The sequence below is a fragment of the Leptodactylus fuscus genome, chromosome 6 (genome assembly GCF_031893055.1).
Source record: "Leptodactylus fuscus isolate aLepFus1 chromosome 6, aLepFus1.hap2, whole genome shotgun sequence".
In the NCBI taxonomy this organism is placed as follows: domain Eukaryota; kingdom Metazoa; phylum Chordata; class Amphibia; order Anura; family Leptodactylidae; genus Leptodactylus; species Leptodactylus fuscus.
Genome location: NC_134270.1, coordinates 56,077,115 through 56,101,091, shown reverse-complemented (window position 1 = coordinate 56,101,091; position 23,977 = coordinate 56,077,115). Strand labels below are relative to the sequence as shown.

Genomic DNA, 23,977 nt, shown 5'->3' with positions numbered 1-23,977 from the left:
CCTCACAATGGAATAGAAAGAGAATAATCAATCCAACGTGTGCATTTTTTTCCTCTATAAACTCGATTTCTCTCTCCTTCTGAAAACAAGTGAGCTGTAAATACTGTTTAACCTCTCCCCCTCCCCTCAGCTCTATAAAAACACAAATATGCCATAACTCAGCCCTTCCAGCCCTGGCGTCTCCGCCATGCCCTGCTGCAGGCCTCACTGGAAGGTCAAAACAAACGACTTTCCGATTCACTGCTCCTGAAATAATTTTGTGTATTAAAACCTGAATCTGCACTTTCTGGACCGAAAGGCCCTCTTAATTATTGCAGCCGTCCTTGGGACGGACAGTGATCCTTCACGAAGACACAGTTACCAACCCCCCCCCCCCTTCGCCAATCTGTTTGCAAAGTGTGTCTGTCCTTTATTAAATTGTTTTCTTTTCCACATTATCAGTTGCCATGGAGACCTCATCTCTCGGATTATTTGAATTTCATTATATCTATTGATTTGGGAGCATTTCATCTTTTTTATTGTTTTTCTGTCAATTTTCAAAACGAATAACCATCTAATTTGCGTCAGTGCTGATTATGTTTGTTCCTCAATAGAGGTCGGCAGCTGCACCATGCACACAAATCAATGTACAGCCAGCTCAGCGCTGCCTGCCTGCCTGCTAGGGCATCTCACAAACACAACAGCTACACAAATGCTTGCCACACAGACCCACAACACCGTCTACACACTGCACAACGCAACAACTCATACGTGTAGTACAATTAACTGGACATGCAAATGTGGTAACCCAGGCCAATTTATCAACCCTCTCCAGGTAGTCTACAAGGACATATTCACAAAGTACAAGTCCATTTTTAAGAAAAAAAAAAAAGAGGCACACATGGCGGCAGAGAATACAAGAGCCAGAGGATGGAATTTCATTCCTTTTTATGACATGACAATAGCTCACCCTGCTACACAATAGTGTCACCGTAAAATTAAGCATAAATTCATTCTTTTCCCTTTGCTGTCACCTGATGTCATTTCTTTCTCTTTTACTTGTAGATTATTCCTGAACTTTCTATTCTAGGGACTGGCCCAATAAAAGCAACACTTTGCAATATATATATATATATATATATATATATATATATATATATATATATATGGAAATTCTGCGTCTTAATAGTGCAAGACTTCGGGGGTAAAAAGTTTCCCAGTTTCCCTTTGTCGTGTAGTTGTGGCTAATACACAGGCCAAGTTACTCCATTGTTGTTTGCCACTTTAGGTGAGGTCATACGTTGCTACTTTTTTGTTGCAGTTTTTATAGTCAACGTCAGGAGTGGATTTAGCAGAAGCGGGAAGTATATGGGCTTCCTATATATTTCCCACTCCATTCCAAGATACTCTTAGCAAAACACTTGAAGCAAAATCTGCAACAAAAAATGCAGCGTGTAGCCTCAGGCTAGTCAATGAACTAAACATGTCCGGGTGCTTCCTGCGCACTTTCGCACATTGAACAAACAACTTGGAAAAATGTTCACATCTAAAGAAAGAACCATCATCCAGGTACACAGCGCTAGAAGAACTGCAAAGTGAGACTTGAAGAACTTTAATACTTCTATACATCCTACAAAATCCCATGATGGAAAGTAAGAAAACATTGAGACGCAAAGCATCTGTAAGCAGAGAACCTTGTAGAAAGCCTGACAAGACACAACACAATGCTGCAGTTTATTTCCTTCATTGTCACTTTATGTGGATGGTAACAGAAGGGGGGTACAAGTCATTAAAGTGCTTACTTGGTTCCTTTTTTTTAAATAATTTATGCAATTTTAAGCATTTGTGTATAAATTTTTTAATAAGCCACCCTGGAGCAAAATGGCCATTAGCAGCCCGTGCACTGCTGTCCAATCATCTCAGGCCAGGATCACTCGCACAGCACTCTTGCTTTTTATGACAAGATAAAATGCTTTTAAAGCAATTTGCACGAATATGGAAATTTCCTTGCATTTTTTTTTATAGATGCTTTCCTTGGCCATGGGGGACAGATGTGTGCATTCTTAAGTATCAGTGTATAATACACGTAGCGGTGCTTAGTTTGCCAATGCATATAATGCCATATTTCATGCTTCTATTCCTTATATCTCTATTTAGGCTGCACAGTTTGTCTACAAGTTCTGGATGACATTTCTATTAGGGATGCTGCTTGCTTTGCCATAGCTCTTAGTAATCCAGACTCTGCACGCTATACAATATAGGTCTGATCTCATTAAACTCCGGGAGTTTATTTCCTCTGATTGCCATTTCGGAGACTTCTTAGTGAGGGAATATACCGTATCAACTTTACAAGTGTGACTTGTGGTTTGTGCCTGGGAAAGGATGGTGGGCTATATCGATATTTCTCCCGAATCCTGGCTCTGTACGTTCCCGTGTGTCTCACCAGCTTCACATCGCCGGTGCTCTCTGCAGCTGTCTGCTTCACAGCCTTGATAATTTAACTGTCGCAATTCTTGTTTTCTGTAACTGTCCCTAAAATAACAGGTTTCCATCTTAAACAAACATTCCCACGTTGGAGAAAAGGCTGCGATTTAAGCGGGTCCCTGCGAGTGCTCTGTTTGCACAGATCTCTTCACTAGAGGTCCCCTCCTGACCAAGTGACTTATTAAAGTTTAAACAGTAATTAACAGAACAATAAAAATAAAGGGATGTTTGGGGAGCCGTAGCACACACTGGGTTTTTGGCAGAGCCAGCACTTTCCAGTGCCCTGTGCTGGCAGGGAAAGTCTGTAGCAGAGCCAGGGAAATAAATCGTAGAATGAGAGGATGGATGAGAGGCAGAGGGTGAGGCTGATGTGTTGGGAACCTGGGATACAGGGGTCATGACACACTGTGTGACCCAACTGTCAGGATTTGGGAGGCAAATGTGTGTGGCAAGCAGCTCAGCAAAGGGCTGCACATTCATCGCGTGGCACAGACGTGTACAACATGAATGAGGCTGCTTGTCCTGGGCTACTGACACAGATAAGTTATTCTAAAAACTGAAGAGAGGAATTACATGTGATAAATAGTGTAAGCGCAGAATTCTGCTGAAACATAAAGCAAGTTATAGCCATCATTATAGTCACATCATGCATACAGTATATTCACCTGTATCTGTGCTTGGGGAGTATGTTGTATGTTTAATATACTTTCTGTCGCTGCATAGAACTTAACACATCTATTTAGTTTTATATATATAATATTCGTATGAAATGTATTGACTTTCCCATCTCCAAATCAAGACATCTTCTAGTTATGACTTGTGCTGTTATATTGTATTATATATATAAAGAGATCTAGTTGGGCTTCAGGTCTTATCTGTGTAGTATATCAGTGGAAATAAAGTCTTTGGCAGATATTGTTTCTACATTATTCTTCCACTCTGCATACAGTACATTACCTGCTACAATTGCCTGCATTTGCTAAGTCTGTTGTCAACCATCTGGGGATAGGAATTACAGTCACCTTCCTAATCCTATACATACTAAACCCTAAAGCGGGTTACAGCGGATGGAAGAGGCAGGTGGAGAATACTGGCAAAAAAATTGAATGATTCAGCAAAGTTGTGTCTGACCAGTCACAACCACATTGCAATAAGCATCACAAGCTAAAATACAGCACACAGACCAATAGAGACAGCGAATAATGACACAGGTAACACTCAGACACAGGGTTTGTTTTACCCAGACATAGACGTTCACACAGAAAGGCACACACAGACACAAAGTCCCCTCTCCAGCGCGAGGCTGTCAGGTAAATTAGATCTGAAAGCTGACAATTTCTGACCATATTTCCTTGATTATTTCAAACAAATGCACACCAGCCGCTGTAAGGAGATTAAAGTGACATAAACGTCCCGGGTGGGAGGAGGGAGGGCAGAGAATTCAGGTCACCCCCATCCGTCCCCCATCTGACAGCCGCTATATCGCTATCCAATCCAATAAAATCCCCCCCCCCTTTGCTTTAATTAATTTTACAGCTAGCTTGCTTAATTACTTTCAATCAAAATCCTCCTGCCATCACAAAATTAGAAATGGTTGAGCTCCATTAGCCTAAATTCTTCATTTCCATACAGATCTCGTCCATGCAATTCTCTTCTACATGCTCCCTCACTTTGGGAGGCCTAAGCTAGTCAATCACTGGGGGCTCATACACTTGGGAGGCCACAGTAAGCCAAGGGCTAGGAGATCATAGCCCCAGGGGGCTTGAGTAAAACAGAGGTTTGAGGATTACATGCGTGACTGAGTTGAATGCAGGGGCATTGCACTACGCACAATACAGTTGGGGAACCAACAATACCCGCAGGAGGCTGGCGGACTGGGATCGCATTCCTGGGAGACATGAATCAGCTGAGCAGACCATACTCCCGGGAGACTGAGTAAGCCATTTACAGGCCTGATGGTACTCCGCACTATGGTATTGTACAATGAACTTGATGTATGTGGGGGATTATACAGTTAGAGGATCATATTCATGAGAAGCCTGAGTGAGTTGGCACAGTTGGAAAAGGCTCAAGTCACTTGGGGGGTAGATGAACGTCTTAATCAAATTAGTGCCTTGAGATCCCTGAACAAGGGAGGGCTGGGTCCAGGCCCAGCTAGGGGATCACACTTCGAGAGACATGGATGACTTCACTATAGGCACAATAAATACCATGTAGGTGATCGCTCTTGGTAAAAGGCTGAAGGCTTCATCCACAGCATGGAAGCATGTGTGAAAGTCAAGGGAATTATGATAAGAAGTTCCCTTGAGACAGTCTGAGGTTAGCGATGAGCCCAGTTCTCCCACTACCTTGAATGGAGATGAGTGGCTGCCAGGTGCAAGTGCCGCACAACCTGTGTAATCGTACATTACACAGCAGATTTCGGGTGAGGTTATTGCTTGTGGACCCTGGGACTATAGATTTGACTGGAAACTTGGAGCCCTTAAACGCTTTTGTTAACCATTGAAACCCACTCATCACAAGAACTTGCCCCCACTATGTTCTCGGCTATTTGCTAAGGACAGTAATTCACAATGCAGTCAATATATCCAATCAATAAAATGTTGCATATCTTTACATGATTAATAAAGCCGCGTTTTATACTCCACTGCTAACAGCGGAGAAGATGTACGATAAAGGAGGTCCAAACCCCCACGAATGCGCCCTACAGAGCACAGGCCGGTAATGTGGCTTGACACATAGGAGCCTGTTATTTTTTCTGTCACCGCTTGGATGAAGCTGTTCAAAACGATCAGTGTTAAATTCTATGTAACCAAAAACAGAGTTGCTGGTGTGCTCATGTACTACAGCACAGCGAGTGTGAGCGACACAAGCCGGCCGGTCAATCCAAAGAAACAGAACAAAAACTTATAAAACAAATCAACTCAAAGTTTTTGTAAGAAAACTTTAAGAAAGGGCTATGAATGATAGAAGTCCACAAGGCATTTATTAAAACTTGTGCTGTAACTTTTATACTAAGTTGTAGCGGACTACACAGCAATGTCACGCTCCACTAGATGGAAAAGTCCAGGATACAAAATTGGGATAGGTTAGGCTCTGTTCACACTTTTGCTTAGGCCCAGTTCACATCTGTGTTTGGGGATTCTGTACCCGTCTCCACATGGAAAAGCAAGCAGCACTTTTCACGCATTTGTCGTGTGGAAACTGACCAGAAAGCACATGGATCCCATTACAGTCTATGGGGTCTGCGGGTTTCCTAAGGTAAGTGCTTTTTTATGTGGATTAGGTTTCCATTCAGGGGGTCCCAAACACATGCGCAGATGTGTACCAGGCCTTACATCTGCTAGGCTGGGTCCACACTCTCTAAATTGCATCTGACAATTTTGCATCCAAGTGTACCATCCTCACGTCTGCGGATGAGCCAGACCAGGAGCCATTGCAGAATTTTGTCTCCACTGCTGTATCACCTGAAATATGGACTAAAGCAGTGTAGGCTACGTTTATTTCTACATAGATCCATGTGTTCATGGGTGGGTCTGCTATGGATCCGTGTGCAGTCCATAGTCAGTACATGTATCAAAAATGTGCAGTCTGAATTGGGCCTAAAGTAGCGTTTCTGAGAGGTGTGTTGCCAATAAAACAAAGATTCAATGGAAACTTCAACCAGGAATGGAAAACATAACAACAACATGAACAGGACCTAAGAGGTAACAACTCTTGGGTGTTAGTGAACAAAGAGGCCAACCATAAAAAGTTGAAGAGGATTTCCATCGCGCAGGCGCAGTGTGTAGCAGGCGCATACACCACTGTTTTCCATAGCTAGTCATAGACATGACAATACACCTTTTTAGCTATTCATCCTACTCTATAGGTAAATGGATATCTCCATGAATATAACACAACATATAATAATTTTTGATGGATATCCCAGACAGATTGCTGGAGTCACTGGAAGTCATTGTCACTGATGGATCCCATTTCTTATACAAAAAAAAGTGTGAAAATTTAGATTATGTTTTATAATTCAGAAAGCTGTCCGTATTTGTCAGTGTAAATTTCTTCTATGGGGCAGTTCTGGATTTTTGGTCGTGTGTTGTCTGTAGCTGATCTGTTTTTCACATAATAACATTTTGGATACTTTTCTGTCCAGAATTTTTACAAATACATAAATTTTAATGGTTGTTCCATGGTCCGCAAAACAGACTAACATAAAGCATGTCTTCATCTTTTTCCATGTAGTGTTGGTTAAAATGAATGGGTTCACATGCAGTCTGTGAATAACACGGACATCACATGTTCACAAGGGGCTGGATGAATAAGCCCAAACGCTGTTATTCCTACTAGAAATGTATGAATAAATTGACCAGTAGATGTTATCAGTACGGAGTATGTTCCTACACATTCTGACATTCAGTGCTGACAGTACCAAACAGTGTAGGGACAACTTCTTTGATAAGGGTAATGGTCACACCCATTTGTCAATTTATTCAGAAAGTGTTAGTAGAAATAAGAAAGGAATTGAACACTGTACTTCGCTTATGTCCAGCAGTCCCATTTTAGACCACCTGCTCCATTTAGACTTGAGTATACAACATCCCCATACTCATAATAAGTGGTGGTTGGACCCTGCTGATCAGCATGTTATTTCAATTCTCTGCATTCTCTGTAACTTGTGACCAGATTGCCCCATTAAGGAAAGATGAAGCAGCATTGTGGATACACCAGTATTTACTAAACACGCCTGTTTGGAGAGTTGGCTGGTCGTCTTTAAAATGCCTGCAGCTGCTTCTTAGCTACAATGTATGAGGCATCAACAGTGTTATGGCTGATCCATGAATATCAATGGTGTTCATGTGTACAGTAATAACACGCTTGGCGCTAATAGAGACTCTGTGTCGGTTAATGCTTACAAGTTGCCACTAGATTTTGTGTTATTCAATGCTCTCTAGTGCATGCATTGTAGCCGGGTACTGGGACATATGTATAGTGAATAGTATCAATAGACATCCATATGTTAGCACCTTGCTGATGGTCTCTAAACAGCTAAGGCCTGGTTCACATTGGTGCATGAGTTTCCATTCGAGGAGTCCGCTTGGGGAATGGAAACCTACTCCGCATAAAAAAGCGGTTTCCTTAGGAAACCCACAGACCCCATAAACCATAATGGTGTCCATGTGGTTTCCTCACAAAAATGCGAAGAGAGGAACGGAATGGCCTAAACGCACATGTGAACCAGGCCTGAAATAAGATCCAAAGAAATTACATTAGAAACATGAATATGGCTTGTATGGTATCATGATACAGTCAATTCAATAGACCAGGGGTGTGAAACCAATCTGAGGTCTGTCATGTCATTATTTGTGGCCGCCAATCTATGGGTCACTTACATGCTTCTGTTGCATGTGTTTTCCATGTCAATGGGAAGCATCAGGGACTGGTAGTGGTGCAGCCTAGGATCCCATATATCAGCATAGTGGAGGGCAATGACAGCCATGCTACTTTTATTGGAGTTTTATGGGAGTAGTGAAACGCTCAGCTGTTTCAGCAAGTCACATAAACTATGGGGAGAGCTGGATACATGTATTGGAATTGTATTGTATTTCTGGAATGTAAATGGGGTAGAAGGGGATCTCTGGTCTCTCTAGGGGTACCTCTAGGGGTACATATACTTTGCCACAGACGTTCAATAAGGTAATGTGTTTTTATACTGTGGCCCTCTGACAATGTGGCCCCAGAACAGGTTACGTTTCGTTCCTTGCTTTAGTCTGTGGAGGATGTGCGTGCTTTCACATCATCTAAAAGTAGGCAGCAGTGATATTGGCAGTCAATAACTGTATATTCATAGCCACTGTTTGGGTCACTCAGGGAGACTCCATATGTTACCTGAGCTTCCCAATAACTCTCGGGGATAAGTTTAGCATTGCGACTTCACATAATGCTATAGAAATGTGCTACAATGATTTTTCTAGACAGGCCTTCACAACAATTCAACCACGTCCTGCTGCAGAAACAGGACATGTGTTAGTGATATGCTAACTCTCCGCCTAATATAGTCGCTGGTTTCCCTTTAAGACTATGAGCTATAATTTCTCTCTGCCGAAGTCAAAAATGGAGATGTGTCCTATACCCTCTAAATGTCCTCTCTGAGCCAGTAAACTCATAACTACACAATCCACAGTTGTCCCGACATTTCTCACTTTGCAGAACAACTGTTACTATTCCGCATAGAAAGAACAAGCAACTGTTCTAAAAAGTGCAACTCCCCTCACCCCGGCAAAGCTGCACAATCCCAAAACAAGGGCTTGTCTGCCGAAAAATGTTATTAACAAAAAGCTCCGTCAAAGCCAAAAGGACAAACCACGGCACCTGTTAAATGGAGACAACTGTCTGATTCTGTAGTTAGTCAGTGACATTCAGGAGATATCGGGAAAGTATGAGCACGACAGGCTGCGGCCTCCTATGTAAATGTCTCAGGTCAGTCATGTGCCGCAACGCTGGAGGCCTATATGAAGCAGAAGTGAAACATAAACATGGAGTATGTGATACAGGAGAAATAAGATGTGGGAAGAGAATCGGTGGATGAAGACCTTTATCCATGATAAGGACATTCCCCATCGCTGGGCCTTAAGAACACATTTTGATTAATTGACAACTGAAGCAACTTTGCAGATATCCTCATGTGTTGTGTATACAGCGTCAATGTGTCTCCATGGTAACAGGCTACAACCTAGGTAATATGAAGCTTCAGTTTGTAGCAAACCTAAGAACTGTTAGCAAGAAGTAGGTGACAGATATTGAGTGTTTGACCATGGAATTGGGCAAGACAGTTTGTAGTGTTGGGTATACCTAAGTCTGGTTAGGGGGTACAGAAACAAAAAAGAAGATTTGCAAAGTTGCTTCAGTTGCCATTTTAGATCCAGTGGATCATTTGGTCATGTTGGCGGATACAAACTTTATGCTGCAAATTCCCCAATATTCACAGTAAACCTGCATTGCATAGTACATATAGTTACATGTAAATTAAGGAACAGACCACGGTACTACTTTTCTTCCCAATTACCAGATGCAAGGAAACTTTGCACCTATAGCTTTAACTTTATTGACTTCAAGAAGATCAGGTGAAGAAAATCTTTTGCTGAATTACAGAACGGACCATTATAGATTGTATATATAACCTATAGGAAATTACCTGCTTTATCATAGAAAGTGAATTTGGTTAATTGAGAACCATTAAAAGATTTATCAGGGTACTCACAGCAAGAGGGGACAGCATCAAATATGAAGGCGCAAAGCTGACCCCAGCACTTAGCTGGTTGTGAACGTTGCTTTGCCGCATGCCCTGTCACATTTCTCGCTATGTCCTCTCCAGGCCCAAAATGGCCTTAATTTTTTTATTACCTGTTTGACTCTGCTGCCTTATTGCTCGCTCCTAGTTAATGGTCCCGTAACCACGGAAACCAAACGAATACAGAGTCACTAGAGAATGGAATGATTAAACAGGTTGCCCTTGCAAAACAAATTTACTTCAAGTAGAAATGTGTGCAGGGAAGAGTGCTGACATGGCGGAGGCTCAGAGCACCCAGGAGGGCAGCCCTCTGCACCTGTGGACAATAAACCTGCATCCTCCACATTGGTGGAGAGGATTAGCACCTCCACGAGGCCCTTATCACCCTCTTATATATACGTATAGCGTGGCTCTAATACCCTCAGCGTCCTATCATTTTTTTTTTCATCACATAAAATATAAAGTCATGAATTGCCATCTCTTTAGTGAATCTTAAGCAATATTAGAAAGTGCCATTTTGTCTTCTTGGTGTGAGTATTACATTACGCCTTTTACCCTTTAGCATCCTGCCTATTGCTCCATTCATGAGAGGACAATCTGTGATCCCAACATGAATGAAGTGTGAGTACAGACGCCGCTGAGGTTCTGTTTATAAGCGCAGTTCCGTTCAGTTTGGGGTTTAGCACACAATATTCTTGGTGACCTCCAGCTTGTTAGTTAGACGCTCCAGGCAGATCCTACGCGAGCCCCTCCTTCATGATCTAACAAGCACCCTACTCACTTAGCTCAGCTAACAGGTGTCCCCCAGCTCTCCAGCACTGATCAAGTGTCACACTTTTTTTTTTTTTTTTTTTTTAATTCAAGCCACAGAACAAAGTCAGCCTGTTCCCCCTCCCCAGAAGCTCACTCTGACAGCTGGTTCCCTGCAATCATTATTCCATAAGATGGCTCCTGCTGCCCTTCCCTAAGTAATATCCAGAATACCAACTCCAGGAACCTTACTCTGCAGGTTTCCGAATATCAACTATAGCTAGAAACGCAGTAATAAAGCATCAGCCAATGTATACTTTAGGAGTCCGAGAAAGTAGGCGACGACTCTTACAGGACCTGCACTTGTCACTTGTCCCTTTCATGTATATTATTTATTAATCCGTGAATTTATGTTTCCAAGTAAAAGCATTCTTGGTCTATAAATTAGTAGTTGTTATATGGGATACAATGTGAGCCTGCACGCCATGGTCGGGTCTATTTCTTGCCCCTGTGTATGTAGAATAAGAGGCTCTAAAAACGACTAACTAATAAACTTTCCCCCCCCTTGACGTTAGATATTTGCCCAGACGCCCGGCATTATTCCAATCTAATTGACCACTTTAAATGGAAACACAAGGAAATATATTTTTATGTTCATTTTGCTTCCTATTTCATTAGAACTATTTATTAATATTTAATATTATGTGAAAACCACAGGTTTTATGGCACTTATTTTTTATGTTATACATTGGTGAACCATGAATTTCCAGGACTTGAACTGAAAAACAGCGCTTTACATTGTAATAGTTCATAGATTGTAAGCTCTTGAGAGCAGAGGGCAGGGACGATTTCTTTTGTAATGTATGTTATTGTCTGTACTTGAGCCCTACAAATTGTGCAGTGCTGTGGAATATGATGGCGAAATATAACTAAAATGTATTATTATTATTATTATAATAGATCACCATATTTATTAACTATTTGTTGCATCACATAAATACCACTGTCCATAGGATCACAGTAGCAAAGATGTAGTTTGCTGCTCCTTTATGGGACACTTTTTTAGCATTCTGCTTACTGTATATACTGATCTTTACTTGTCACAATCTTCTTGCTGTAAACTTTTTTCTGAATTCAGAAAAGTCATAGGGGGCGCCACATTCCCTTCCATAGAGGGTATGGTAATTCAAGCCAAGACTCTTGCAATTACTTTCCTTGTCAAGTTTTCATTTTCTACTTCCTAAAAGCTTTCAAATGAAGAGCTTCTGGCAGTGGGAAAAACAGATTATGATAAACATGAAAATGTTTTATGAGAACTGGACTTCTCCGCACCAATGATAAATATGTGTGGAAAAGGCAATCCACAATTTACAAGTCAGCAGATGTACCAGCCCCTGTTGCCTGCGCTCACACTGGTTTAGTGGGTGCAGACAGGTTCTTGTACTTTTTAGGATTATCGCCTTCTATCTCTTTCACTATTATATACTATAATAGAATATATTTTCTCAATGCGGACTATGCAAGATTAAATGAAACTTTTGTGTACTGATAACCTGCACTGCTGTCTAAACAAGGTGTAAGAACCTTGCAGCAGGCAGATACATAGTGTATGTACAGAGATGAGATACATTATATCAGTATATTTCCTATACATTTTCATTGTTCTTTATGGGTGTGGTGTTTAGAAAACTCTTGTAAACAAAACTTGTACCTAAGGAAACTTCCAATCTCCTTACAACGACCAGAAGCGACTTCCCCTGCTCCCACCTGTATCACAGCCAGAGCCTTGTATGCCGTTAATTCCAGCCTCAGGCCCTGACAACCTGTAAACAGGAGGCGGAACTTGAGCTGACATTTGTTTGGCTGTATTATAATCTGGTTTTCCATCACAAGCCACCTCTTCTTATGAGGGAAACAGATTCTATGATGTATCCTGCAGCACAGCACACAAACAGCGGGGTAGAGAGACCCCATATGTGGCTGCTGCAATACAGTATACTGGATGTAACAATGTATCAGACACTTTGCTGATCCTTTATATAGACATGAGCTTCACTAGTTTAGCTGTAGTTTACTAAGTTTCATTACTTGTTGTCATTTCAGGAAATTCTTGAGCGATGAAAGTATTTTATAAATGCCACCTGCACTGAGGATGAATAACCCGGTACCATATTATTATTATTGGTTATTTTTAGAGCATCATAAATTCCAAGGTGCTTTACATCCAAAAAGGGTTTTCATACGTAATGCTAAAATAAGTCAAAGGCTCGCAATCTATAGGTGAAGAGGGAGAGAGATTGTAGCTGATCCTGCTAGGCCCTGGGTAGAACTCGGTAAAGATAGTGCTGTACACTTTCAGACTGAGACCACATATTGTGGAAAAGCTGGGTTTATGTTTCAGATTTTAGTATAAATGTTTCCCATTCCTTTCCAAGCTCTTCTCGAAAAAGCAATAAAAATTTGCAACAAAAAAAGCAGCTGCGTGGCCTCAACCTATGTAAAGATATTAGATATGCTATGTGTATATATATATATATATATATATATATATATATATATTAAATTGCATGGTGGTGTTTGCTGTTCACGTGCAGCCGTATTACACTGAACTGAGAAATTCTGAAATAAAAATCTTCACTGTATCATTGTTAATCCACCGATTTAAGATAATCTTATTTCATTGGATAATCTTAATATTGTAAAGCTTGCAGTCTGTATTATGACATATATATACACACACGCCTATACCATGCACTCGCCATGTTGTAAACATATGTATGATGTCACACACCAGCAAGTGACTACTGACACCATAACGTAAATTTCTTTTCCAAGCTCCTCCCCGCCTCTGGGGAAATCAAACTAAAAGAGGCTAATGCAAAGCAGTCACTTTTTCCCCCTCTTTTTCATGACAGTGCTCACAAAATTTATTTTCCAACTCTTCTAATCTTTGGTACACAACCATTTAATTTGCATAACCCAGCCCTCTCGTAAAGCACAAGGAAAAAAAATATCTCAGCACTCGTTTAATTAAAAAATGTAAATTTGCTGTCATCTTGGGGCCTGGTGAGTTAGGGACGACAGTGGCATCTTTTACTGCTGACAGCGATGCACTGAACGTGTTTTGTGAACTGCAGGAAAATGAGCTGATAAGGGACATGTGTGGACGTAGGCCCAGAACACCACAACCTTCATCCCTGTCACTCACCAGCGGGGTAAATCTAGCACCCCGTCCTAGCAATAACATTATATATCTCACCGGTGCAGAATCCAATAGTAACATTAACCTCTGCCTACTGAATAAAAGCGACCATAATTCTATGCCGAAATATGGAATTACTTTATCACAACACACATCAGCTGTGATATTAATTCTAACAAATTTTAAGTAAAAACTTGGTAAATACATGACAAAACAATGCAAATATTACAGGGTGAATATACCGTAGGATAGCAGAGAAGTTTGTCACGGTGTGGTCCAGCGTCTCATCCCTATTACATAGTCTACACTTGTCACCTATACAGCAGATATAACTAATCTGTAAGACGTGTGTACGATGAGAGTTGTAGTGCGACAACTGTACAGACACATGTTGCACACATGACGCTGGCTCGGGGTCTTTGTCTTTGACACTGAACATATCCATCACTCTCCAGCACTTAAGTCATTTGTCCGGCACTATGCACACTGCCACATTAATAAATAATGGATGATACATGAAAGTTTAGTCATGGCGCTGCCAAAGTCAATGCAAAATTTTACGTTACGATAACAATATCCTGCTTTATATGAAGACACTGAGTTCTCCATCACAGAGAAAAGTGGAGATGAGAAAGTAGGAAGCCCCCCGGCTCGTACAGGGCTTGTCATAAGGACGATGTTCGGAGCAGAAGACAGCGTTCCTTTTTTTGTCTTAAATCTGAAACCGTGATCTCCTGGGTGTGATCACAGTCACCACGGAAACCCCTCAGCACATGTGCTGCTGTAACCGTCTCTGCAGACAATGCCTGCAAGGTTCAACTGCCAGCGACTGCCTGCCTGACTATCTGACTGACTGCTGCCCCTTCTCCAGCGCTACCTCCACCTGAGCTCAAGACAAGAGGAGCAAACAGGGATCCTCCCGAATATAAAATATGAAATGACAATAATGATGACTCCTGACAGCGGCCACTGCCTTGTCCCACATTAATAGCATTCCTATCAGCTTACACAGACTCTTACAAATAAAACCAGAAGTACCAGAACCTGGGACAGAATAAGACGAAACAAGCCTTCCCGTAGCACATCCCTCTCTACTATACAAGTCACCCAGTACGGCAGGCTATAAGAATAGCAACCACAAAGCACTTTATAAGACTAGCAACCAAGGAACTTGCCCCTTCCATCTCCTCCTCAAGACACTGATCCGCTCGCCTGAGATCACCTCTCCTGAACTAGTCACCGACACTGTCTCCTTACAGCCCCAAGTAACTCTGCACAATGCAGTGCCCTCTGTGACAGCCGCAAAACTTTTACAGGCAGCGGTGCCCCTATAATGGGACGAGGGGGGGCTCTGACGCTTCGCTACATAACGCTAAACAGAAACTATAGACAAACAATAGCTGTAGTCAGAGTGAAACGACACGGTGAGTCAGGAAGAGACACAATGCAAAATAACACACAAAAGCTTGTTTATTAAAACTTCTACGACATATTAGAGGAAAAGAGAGAACAAGTGGCAGGTACTCACCATAGTCAGAGAATCCAAAGCTGAATTCACTTAAATAATCAACTTTCATAATACTTAATTAGTATCTAATTGAGGCTGATTTGCTTCCCGGATCACAAGTTGTTTGACTGATGTCACTGTGTGTGTCTGTGGGAGCTCTGTCAGTGGAGCAGGCGGGCAAGCTAGGATTGGCACAGCAGCAATGGCAACGCCTCCTCCTGGCCTTACCAACTGGTTAGAAGGCAGGTGAAAGATCACACAGTGTCCCTGCCTCTTTCCCTGTGTGTGTGGATTTGCTTCTCTCTGAACTGCGCTGCCTCAGAGGTAGATGTGAAGTGAATGAGCTCCCAGCATGGAGTTTGCAAGGAGAAAAAAAAAAACCACACACACAGACACACACAAGCCCAGTCACAGAGACTCAGGCTGCCCTATCAGTGTGTCGCTCTCTCAGGGGCTGTCCTTCCTGCTACACAGGCTTGTTCCCAGAGCATGGAGTCCCTGACAGCGGAGGCGGCACAAGACATTCCCAAACACACAGGACACACTCATTACCAGTGTCCCCCAATGCACCAGCACCGCAGGAGCCCTGTACTGACCCATCACACACCCACCCACTCCAAATGCCAGCTTGTGCCCACCGCACACAGACACAGGACTTACAATCATTAGCAACTATTACAACTGTCTTTCCTATAACGTAAACCAGGCTTGATAAAAAGCAACAATTAAAAAAGATGGCAGAATGAAGTCATTTTCACATCTACTGCTCTACTGAGACATTAATAAATTCCAAATGTCTGTAATACGCATAAAATCCAGGTGCAGATACTTTCCCGCAAACTGTGGAGAAAAATCTCACTAAGTAAGAGATTACATTATAATAATCTATCCCCCGAGCACTTTGTCAAATAAATACATGGGGATAAACTGTGTTTAATCTTTGCTGTCCGCAGAAATTTAGGGGAGATGGCGAATGTTATGTAAATGACAATCCGGGCGATTGTATGACCCTATCCCCCATACTGGACTGCAGCACCCAGAAGTCAGCTACATGTGTAGGCGCTTCCCTGGTCTGACATACTGTAACTTTACCTCTTTATTTCCGTTTTCACACAGGGTTATAAGTATGACCACAACATCCTGTATTATGACATCGGAGGCCGATCATTATTTATCAGTCATTGAGGTCTATTCTGTACATATGAAGTTGTCAATACTGAATCGGTGGCAGGAAAGAATAATTTACCAGAATCCACATGTTTAATTCACGTTTCCTACAAATTTAACCATCTGGAATATTCACAACTTTTTCAGCTTTTTTTTGTGATGCAGGTGTGCAGACTGTGTCATGTGTGTGTCTTCTCTTCTTTATCTTATATAACCAAATGATTCATTTAAAGGGGTATTCTATCCAAAACTAGTAATGAGATGTCTCCGACACCCTCACCTAGGGAATGTATGAGGTTTCAATGGGAAGGATAGGAATAAAGCTGGGGCCTGGCTCTCTCCATTGAAGGTTAAGGCCCCATGTTGTGGGCTGCAGCAAAAAAGTGCTGCGGGAAAAACTGTGTCAGCAATGCATTGCGTTTTATCTCACAGCACTTCCATTATACCTATAGGGAAACCAGTGTTTCCGTAGGAATAACTGACATGCTGCAATTTCCGAAACTGAGATGGTTTTGGAAAACCCGACATTTCTGCTGTATGTATTTTTTTTGTACCTGAAGAAGAAGCCGAGCGCTTTGAAACGTTGTAATCTACCATCATTATTAGTTAGCCATTAAAAAAGGTATCAACTAGAGATGAGCGAGTACTGTTCGGATCAGCCGATCCGAACAGCACGCTCCATAGAGATGAATGGATGCACCTGGTACTTCCGCTTTGACGGCGGCCGGCCGCTTAACCCCCCGCGTGTGGGATCGGCTGATCCGAACAGTACTCGCTCATCTCTAGTATCAACTACTAAAGACTCTCAAGTTTTTAGTTTTTTTATATTTCCTACCCACTGGCTAACACGGTACAAAAACAAACATTTTCCTTGTACCAGCAAAGTGAATGAGATTCTGGTTAATCTCATCCACACATTGTGCAAAAGAAAACACTGTGGAAAAGCTGCATTTTCAAAAATACAGTCCCAGGACTAGGAACAATGGCCAAGATTTACTAATAGTTACCCTTAAATTCATCTGACAGTGAAAATCGGCCATGCGACGGACATTTTTTTTAACAATTAATTTCAATGTCTGTGAACGGGGTCTATTCACATGACCAATATTGTCACAGGAAGTAGATCAGCAGTTAAGACCTGCAAAGCTCCTTATACCACTAGATAGGCAAAGCAATTAAAGCATAGTAAGTAATGGTCATAAGAGCTGTATGACTGAGAAAAGGGTGTATTCATCTATTTTCCACCATGATTGATTGTTTCCTCTAGTTCTGTTACTGCGCCTTGGACTCTTTGCAGCCTCTACGCTCCCTCTTTTCTGTTTATGGGTGTCTATCCAGGAGACTGGTAGAATAGTCACTCAGAACAGAGAGTAGTTGGGGCATTCTGTGCGGGGATACTTGCGACCCTGAGTGACACCGATCACGACTCCTTTTCTTGGTTATACTACTATGTCCATTCACCTAGATGTTATTTAAGTACATTACATATCGCCTGTCTAGCGTTGTCAGCAGTTGTGAGGGGTTAAAATGACTGAAAGGGTCCTATTAAAGAAGCAATTCTTTATAAAATTTCTAGATCAACCTATTGGTTTCCACAAACACCTCTTATGGCATATTGACCAGCTCTACCATAACTACATGATCAGATTGCGTCCTATACTAGACATTAGCCATGTTCAGCTTTTTCAGTCACTTTGTCCAAGTTCAGTCACTTTGTTACTCCTATTACAGACCTGCTGTTTTCTTTACTTGCACGTGCACTGTGTTTGACAGGACTTAGAAAGAAATAACAATTGTAGCGGTAACATCGTCCCTGGATAAGGTGTGACTTGGGGCAATGAGCTGGAACCAGTGGAAACGAGATCTGTCAACATGTCAGGAAAGTAAGTGGACAATTGACAGCGGGAAAATATAAAGGGGTTGGAATAAGATTGCTTTTACACTAAAGCCATTGAAAATACCTTCCCTGCCTCATCTACAGAACTGCAAACATTGTAGTGGAGTTTAGTCCATACACTGCACAGACTGGAAAAGTAGTGGACGGACATGGTTAGGACAGAATCCCACTTATCCTTTTGGCTAAGGGTGGGTTCACTCTTGCGCCTGATCTCCGTTTTGCAGGTTTCCGTTTTCTGTTGGCAGAAAAAACCCGGCATTCAGTGTCCGCCAGTGAGCGTCTTCTGCTCTCCGTGGCGAAACCGTTTTTTTAACACCGTTTTTTTCCTGCATGTCTGACTTTGTGTCCAGTTAAAAAGAAAACCAGATACAAATGAATGGGTTTGAAAACTGCCTGCCAGTTTCCGTCTCCTATCCAGTTTCTCAGGCAGGAAACGGAAACCTGCAAAACGGAGACTGGGCGCAGGTTTAAACCCGCCCTAAGACCTCACATTCCCAAATGCAACATTTGTGGCTGCTGTAAAAACACAGCGGAAAAACTGTATTTTACAGTACACATATTGCAGGAAAAAAGCAGCGGAAAAGCTAAGAGTTCAAAAACAAGTTTAGATGCAGAATCACAAATGTTTTCCCTATATTTAATAGGAGAAGAAAATACGAAGTGAGAAACGCAACAAAAACTCAATGAAAAACACTGCTGAGAAAAATACAATGCGTTTCTGATGCATTTTTCACAATTATTTGAGCTGCGTTTCATTACTTGGGGCCTTAGCCTTTATCAAGCTTGATAAAGTAGCTTCTATCAGTAAATACATTTTTTAAGTGCTTTTTATTTATTAGTTTTTTTAAAGCCTTTTTTTGAGGCATCTTATTGATTTAAATTGGATATGGAGTATTTTTTTTTTAGCTAGAAAGTAGCTGACAACCCACTGAAGTCAATGGATGAATATTTTAGGTGTTTTTGGAGCTGTTTTTGAGGCAGAAATACAGCAGTATGAGCTCACTTTCTGTCAGTTGCAGAAATACAGCAGAAAAAAGCTCTGTGTTTTATAGTACCAACAAAGTTTTTTAGCTTTGTTATCGCTAGGTGTGCCCTTAGGCTCTGTTCCCACGGAGTAACACACTGCTCATTCTGACAAGTAAATAGGTGTCAGAGTGAGGTGCTTCAAAACAGATCCCATTGACTTCAATGGGTGCCGACTTACGCGTGCTACCCATTGAACTCAATGGGAGGCTTTTTTACTTATTACTTTCAATGTGATAAGCGCGTATCACATTGAAAGCAATAGGTAAAAAAGCCTCCCATTGAGTTCAATGGGTAGCGTGTGTAAGACCGAACCCATTTAAGTCAATGGGATTCAGTTTTACTGCACTCACTCTGACACGTGTTTACGTGTCAGAATGAGCGGCGCTTTACTCCATGGGAACAGAGCCTTAGCCTTAGGCTAAGGCCCTACGGGCCGTATCCACAGCACTAAAGCGCTGCGGGAAGAACTGCGGCTTCAACGCATTGCAGTTCTTTCTGTAGCGCTTTTAAGAGAAAATTCACAGAGTTTTCCTCTGCGGACTTTCTCTTAACATTATATATATGAGAAAGCCGCCGGCGTTTCCATAGGTATAATTGGTATAATTGACATGCTGCGATCTTTTCCGCAAAGTGGGGATGGGATTCGCATGAATCCCATCCACTTTGCCTGCACTGTACAACGCCGCGATTTTTCCTGCAGCGTCTCCGCTGCGGGCAAATCACAGCGTTTCCGGTCCGTGGGGCCCCGGCCTTAGGGAGCTTTTCCACATACAGATATCAGAACATTTACTGTTCTTTTATTCTAGTCTCAAGATAAATTGGTGTGTAAATGGCTAGCTGATCTGATAGAAATAAAATTGGGGAAAAAAATCACAATGATTGTAGTGTGTAAACGGCATCTGAAAGATATCTGACACACAACTCCATTATAGGGAATATTCAGGATGATTGTAACAGATGAGGAAAATGAGAATTAGTATCTGTATAAACGGCGACTCATTGCAGTTTCACGGTCGGATTGCTCAGAAATCTGTATAGATGTAAACCTAGAATCACGTTCAGTACAGATCAGACAGTATAACAATGAAAGTAATAAGCAACCCTGCTCCCTGTCTCATAAAGAGACCACATGAAGTCATACAATTTCAACATGTTTGGACCATACAAATTAAAGCCTAGTCTCGATTACAATTATGTTTTGGGTTACCGTATATACTCGAGTATAAGCCGAATTTTTCAGCCCAGTTTTTGTGCTGAAAAAGCCCCCCTCGGCTTATACTCGAGTCAGCAAAAAAAAAAAAAATTTTTTTTTTTTTTTTTTTTTAGGAGGGAGTCTATGACCAGCCACAATATTAATGTATAGAATCTCCCATAAAATAGTGCAAAAGAAAAAAAAAAAAAAAAGATTTTAAAAACATAAAAGTTCTAAAACACTCCTTTTCCTAGAATACATACAAAAGTAGAAAATGACTGTGAAACACATACACATTAGGTATCCCTGTGTCTGAAAGTGCCCGGTCTACTGAATATAGGGGATCTGCAGTGCTCCTGTTCCGTCGGGAAGGGGTTAATAGAAGCACTGCAGATCCCCTATATTCAGCCAGACTGAAGTGGGGGGAAGAAAAAACCCAGTCCTCAAGCTCAGGGAAGGGGCAGACAGACAACCAAAACACCCCTCCCCTTTCCCAGCAACTACTGCACCCAAAAACTCTGACCATTTTAATTTTTGAAATTTTCCAGTAGCTGCTGCATTTCCCCCCCCTAGGCTTATACTCGAGTCAATAAGTTTTCCCAGTTTTTTGTGGTAAAATTAGGGGGGTCGGCTTATATTCGGGTCGGCTTATACTCGAGTATATACGGTATTTTTTCAGAGATCCTGGGTCACCATAATGCAGGCCAGGGCCCCATGTGACATTTCTTTTTTGTTAAATGTAGATTGTGAGCCCCATATAGGGATTACAATGTACATTTTTTTCCCTATCAGTATGCCTTTGTAGAATGAAAGGAAATCCACGCAAACATGGGGAGAACATACAAACTCCTTGCAGATGTAGTTCCTGGCGGGATTTGAACCCAGGACTCCAGCGCTGCAAGGCTGCAGTACTAACCACTGAGCCACCATGTTGCCCCTTCACATGATATTTCTGCCACAGTTTTTGTAGTGAAAAAGTGCTACGGGAAAAACCACGGTGGAAACTAATTGTGATTTTTCCCACAGAGAAAGTCTACAGAGTTTTCCTCTGTGGACTTTCCTATTCCATTACACCTATACAGAAAACACTAGCGTTTCTGTAGGTATGATTGACATGCTGTGATTTACAAAAATGCAAGCGTTTTTCGAAACGGAGAATTTCCACTGCTAATTTTTTTTCTACAATGCTTGGATGGGGTTAACCAGAATACCATCCAGTTTACAGGGACGGTAAAATGCTGCATTTTCTGCCAACATGGCAAAATTGCAGCGCTTATGTTACATGGGGCCCCAGCCTTAGGCTAAGTCCCCCCCCTAGCTTTTTTGTTGCAGATTTTGTTGCAGTTTTTTGAGCCAAAGCCAAGAATGGCTATGAATGGAATCGGAAATATATAGAAAGCCCTTATACTTCTAAATTATAATCAATCCACTCCTGGCTTTGGCTAAAAAAAAAAACGTGACAAAATTTGCATGAAAAAAAGCTGCCTTTCCTCAACGTGGGGCCTCAGCCTTAAAGTGGAACTTCTGTACAAATTCATCTCTGTGCTTAGAATGGTGAACAATTCCACCATCCTCTTTTTAGGATTTGCTGATCGTGACAACTGAGTACGCTGTTAAGGAAATAGGGTAAGGCCACAGATAGCAAAAATGCTGCTGAATGCCCACAGGGACAAATGCTGCATCCGACCTAGGCTGCAAATGTCTATGCAGGCCAACCCTCACTTTGCGCTCTGGGTATTTGCCGTATGACTGCACTATTCACTCTCTTGTTAGGACCAAAGCAGGTTTCAACAGTGGCCTGCAAAAAGGAAGAGCTAGTCAGGCATCCTATGGGGTACGGAACTGTCTCTATAGTGGTTGCTAGTATTAGGCAGTTTAGTCTCCTCTATGAAACAGAGGGGGAGCTGGCGACGTTATACGCTGGGGAGAGCTGGGTCACGGAAACCTAATGCTTTACTCCATGACTATAAAACTTTCTTTTTTACTTGCACAGCTCCAGTCCAGTCTCCGGAATTACAGTCATAATGTACAGTAGACAATTAGGTGCCTCATGTATGGAAGAATATTTACAGATCACACGTAACAATTTTACGTTATTTAGAAAAAAACTGAAGGAAAAAAACCATTTGTCAGGAGGCTTCAACAGGAGCCAATTAAGGAAGCACGGAAGAAGAGTCTCCAAGTACAGTGAAATAATGGCAATGAGCTGGAGTTTCTTGCTGTTTATTGGTAGCCTGCTGTGTTTTCAATAATGTTGTTCTCCTCTGTGTGCGGTGCGAATCCTCCGATACTGTAGTGTGTAATGTGCATGTGTATAAAGTGTGTGTACCAGTTTGTACATGTATGTAAGGCTGTCTTTGTGTACTAAGGCGTGGCAGTGTGTTTACATAAGCGCTGTTGGCACACTGGCCTCTCCGTCTCTATAATCCTGTTAGCTGGCAGCCTCCTTTCTCTAGGCTTCTTAGTGAGTATTTGTAAACTAGATATCTAATGGAAAATTATAGGAAAATTATAGTGAAAGCCATGATGAGAAAATCAGATTACCCCCAATTCAATTCTGCCATCCCAGCCCACACAGTGCGTTCTCCATTTTTTTTCCCATAAATGCCAATGCCAGGGGTCCCTATAATCAAATAAAATTGAAAATCATCTTCCCATTAAATTCAATTAGCTGCAATTTCTAAAGCCTATCAGAGATTTTAATTACTAAATTATAAAATTCTCCAATGCTAAATTGAAGACCCGAAAAAAACGCGCATCTTTGCATTTCAGTGAAAAATACAGCATGAGACCTTGAATGGCTGTGCTCCTGCATCGTCTTATCTGGATGTGACAGTGTCTCCCTGTCCTCCTGCAATTACAGCAGTCACTATGCCGGTACTGTACCCTGCATGAGGACACGGTGTAACCGAACCCATACCTGTCACTTCACCTCTCGCACGTGCCCTTAGGTACAATGCTAATTGTAACCTCATTGTTGTCGACAAATATGTAAATGAATAGTTATATCAGCATTAGCCAATCACAACCTGGCAAAATACAAAGCAAAAGCCCTTCCAAGTTCATTGTCATTGGTATGGAATTTGTGGGGAGGGGGTGCTACATGAATTAGGGACCCGACGCTTCTCCACTAGTCTCCTTACTTATGTTACATACTATTACTATTAGAATGAGGCAGAGTGTGATGTCACTGTGACATCAGAGTTCCTATCTGAGCAAGAACCAGCACATAGTGCTCTGACTGCTAACATAGTAGCACACGAGGAACGATAAGAGCCAAGGATGCACACAGTTTGTTTGCTGTGCGAGAACATAAATAATCATTTCTGACAAAAGGTCAGAATTCTCTGTGGTAACTGGATGTAACATGTAATCCTACACAAGATTAGCTGGATTATAGGAAGGATCCTGCCAGTGAAATCCCATCAAATATCCAAGTGATGAGACAGTTACCAAGTCATTCCAGAACCAAGAACAAGGGAGTTTTT

General features: G+C 41.8%; 1 protein-coding gene across 6 annotated transcripts in view; it reads right to left on the bottom strand.

Annotated features, from left to right (window-relative positions):
- Positions 1–23,977, bottom strand: part of CASZ1 (castor zinc finger 1) — a 194,614-nt gene that overhangs the window by 27,939 nt on the left and 142,698 nt on the right. For 3 of the 6 annotated variants that reach the window (XM_075280008.1, XM_075280013.1, XM_075280009.1), the window contains exon 1: positions 15,229–15,808. The exons of the other annotated variants lie outside the window; for them this stretch is intronic. In XM_075280008.1, the coding sequence (XP_075136109.1) occupies positions 15,229–15,277 (49 nt within the window). In that variant the 5' untranslated portion in view covers positions 15,278–15,808. Of the gene's footprint in view, positions 1–15,228; positions 15,809–23,977 lie in introns of those variants that run through there. 6 annotated transcript variants of the gene reach the window in all.